The following is a 1,584-nucleotide window of genomic DNA, read 5'->3' on the forward strand; positions in this document are numbered from 1 at the left end:
AAACATCCATTGTTGACTGACGCGGAAGACGATGATATCAAGATCGCATCAACCCTCGACAGCGCTCTCCATAGCGCGTTCGAAGAGAGATTGCTCCATTTCCGGTGGATCAAGACACCGCCGCAGGGATGCCTCACCAAGGCAGGTCATCGGCTTCTAGACATGGTCAGGGAAGACGATCCGGTCCTTCGGCAAATGGGGTTCCCAGAGGTGATGAGAACGATAAACCGAGAAATAGATGAAACCAGGTCCTTCCCTATGATGGTCTCACAAACCCTTAGCGACCTGCATGTCTTGGCTGCCTGCTTGGAAGAGACGGGAAGCCATTTTTTGTCAATCTCTGACTGGATGCAGCATTCTAAGATGGTCAACTGCCTCGACGCAGGACAGACCAGCAGGCCGCGACCTTGGCTGGAGATCCTCGACAAGGCGGTCAGGGCCATGACGGAAGCCAAGGAGTATAACTTTGCGGGAGGACATTGGAGTTTTTGGCGGAGGCTGGATCGGCAAATGAAAAGTGTATCGCAGAACGACAAAGCTCTCGAACGCGTATTCTGTGAGATAGAACGAAAGATGCCCCTTGGGCCTGAACAGCCTGCGCCAGATACTCCAACGGAGCCCTTGATCTCAACCTTCAACAAGGCGTCCTTGACAGTAGCCACTGCGAGCCAACCCAAGCAAACCCGTCGGCAACGGGCACGACAGCAGAACAGCAAGCCCGACCGACCGACTGTGCAGTCGACCAAACGGCCGCTATGCACCTCATCTTCGAGTCCTCAGCTGCATGTCCACCTGGAGGAGCCGGGCTTTTGGTTTTCTTTGCAAAATGGCACCCAGCAGACCTTCTCCTGGAACGATTTTCGCGATGCCATGTGCAGCATCGGATGCAGCATGGAGCCAGCTGGAGGGTCAGCCTTTCGCTTCGCTTGCTGTGACTCCAAGGGCAAACGGATCTTTTCCATCGTATACCACAAGCCCCATAATGAGTCGGGCGAGACGAGCTTGAGCCTGGGCCAAGCCCGACGATCGTGGCTGAAGAGGCTCGAGAGACGCGTCATTTTCGACCAGACCCCTGAGGCCAATTGAGCAATGTCGGCAAAGGCGGCGCGGAAGCTGTCAGGCGAACCTTTATCCGTTTACAGGGCAATTTGCTCGTCAACCGTGGTGTAGGTTGGGTCCTGTCGCTGTTGTTTCTGCTGGCCTGCCACCGTCTATAGCTAAGCCTTCAAGGATTGGAGAAGTTGCAATCCGCTTGTCAAACGTGGTCGATCTTGCGGCAACAGTTGCGTTGACCTACATTTCAAACTGTTGACTTCGTACGACTGTCGACGCAGCCGGACGTACAGTAGCGACCTCACGGTGTTCTGCTTTCATAGACGCTCCGCCCGTCGTGCCACAAGGAGCCTCGAGCATACCACTACTCAGAGTGCCTGAAGCTGCTTACCGGATGCGTATGGTGGGAGCCTGTACGATCTCCGTAATGCGCCGGCGCCGAACAGAGCCAGCTGCTTTTCGACGACGCTCTCTACCGCACCGGCGGACGATCAGCCACTCTGGCTTGCGGCAAACTAGTTTTGACCATAG

General features: G+C 55.4%; 1 protein-coding gene across 1 annotated transcript; it reads left to right on the plus strand.

Moving 5' to 3' along the window:
- Positions 1 to 42: 42 nt before the first annotated feature.
- CABS01_17151 (uncharacterized protein) lies at positions 43 to 1,086 on the plus strand (the record flags this gene model as incomplete). The annotated part of the gene is made up of 1 exon (XM_060550478.1): positions 43 to 1,086. A coding segment is annotated over one exon (1,044 nt), but the record flags the coding sequence as incomplete, so codon positions are not given.
- Between the last annotated feature and the right edge of the window lie 498 nt (positions 1,087 to 1,584).

This window comes from Colletotrichum abscissum (assembly GCF_030869225.1).
Source record: "Colletotrichum abscissum strain IMI 504890 chromosome Unknown Scaffold_390.1, whole genome shotgun sequence".
NCBI classification, from domain to species: Eukaryota; Fungi; Ascomycota; class Sordariomycetes; order Glomerellales; family Glomerellaceae; genus Colletotrichum; species Colletotrichum abscissum.